The sequence below is a fragment of the Cucurbita pepo genome, unplaced genomic scaffold (assembly GCF_002806865.2).
Source record: "Cucurbita pepo subsp. pepo cultivar mu-cu-16 unplaced genomic scaffold, ASM280686v2 Cp4.1_scaffold010600, whole genome shotgun sequence".
Taxonomy (NCBI): domain Eukaryota; kingdom Viridiplantae; phylum Streptophyta; class Magnoliopsida; order Cucurbitales; family Cucurbitaceae; genus Cucurbita; species Cucurbita pepo.
This window is the reverse complement of record NW_019656486.1, coordinates 1-392: the sequence shown is the minus strand read 5'-3', so window position 1 is coordinate 392 and position 392 is coordinate 1. Positions and strand designations below refer to the sequence as shown.

The 392-nt window shown below is 40.8% G+C and overlaps 1 protein-coding gene across 1 annotated transcript; it reads left to right on the top strand.

The window, feature by feature from the left end:
- Positions 1–6: 6 nt before the first annotated feature.
- LOC111787327 (SUN domain-containing protein 4-like) lies at positions 7–388 on the top strand (the record flags this gene model as incomplete). The annotated part of the gene is made up of 1 exon (XM_023667358.1): positions 7–388. A coding segment is annotated over one exon (382 nt), but the record flags the coding sequence as incomplete, so codon positions are not given.
- Positions 389–392: the final 4 nt, after the last annotated feature.

Below are 392 nucleotides of genomic sequence, written 5' to 3'. Positions count from 1 at the left end.
CTGGGCCTTGAAGAATTCAAAAGCAGAGTCTTTACATCTCGGACTAAGGATGAAACTGGTCAGGCTGGGAATACTATCCATAGAGTAGAACCTGGTGGTGCAGAGTACAATTACGCTTCAGCTTCAAAGGGAGCAAAGGTGTTGGCTTTCAACAAGGAAGCAAAAGGAGCTTCTAACATCTTAGGCAAGGACAAAGATAAGTACCTCAGAAATCCATGTTCTGCTGAAGAGAAATTTGTTGTCATAGAACTTTCAGAAGAAACCTTAGTAGTAACAATCGAAATCGCTAATTTTGAGCACCATTCTTCTAACTTGAAAGAATTCGAGCTACATGGCAGTTTGGTTTATCCAACAGATGTTTGGTTCAAGCTTGGGAATTTCACTGCTCCAAA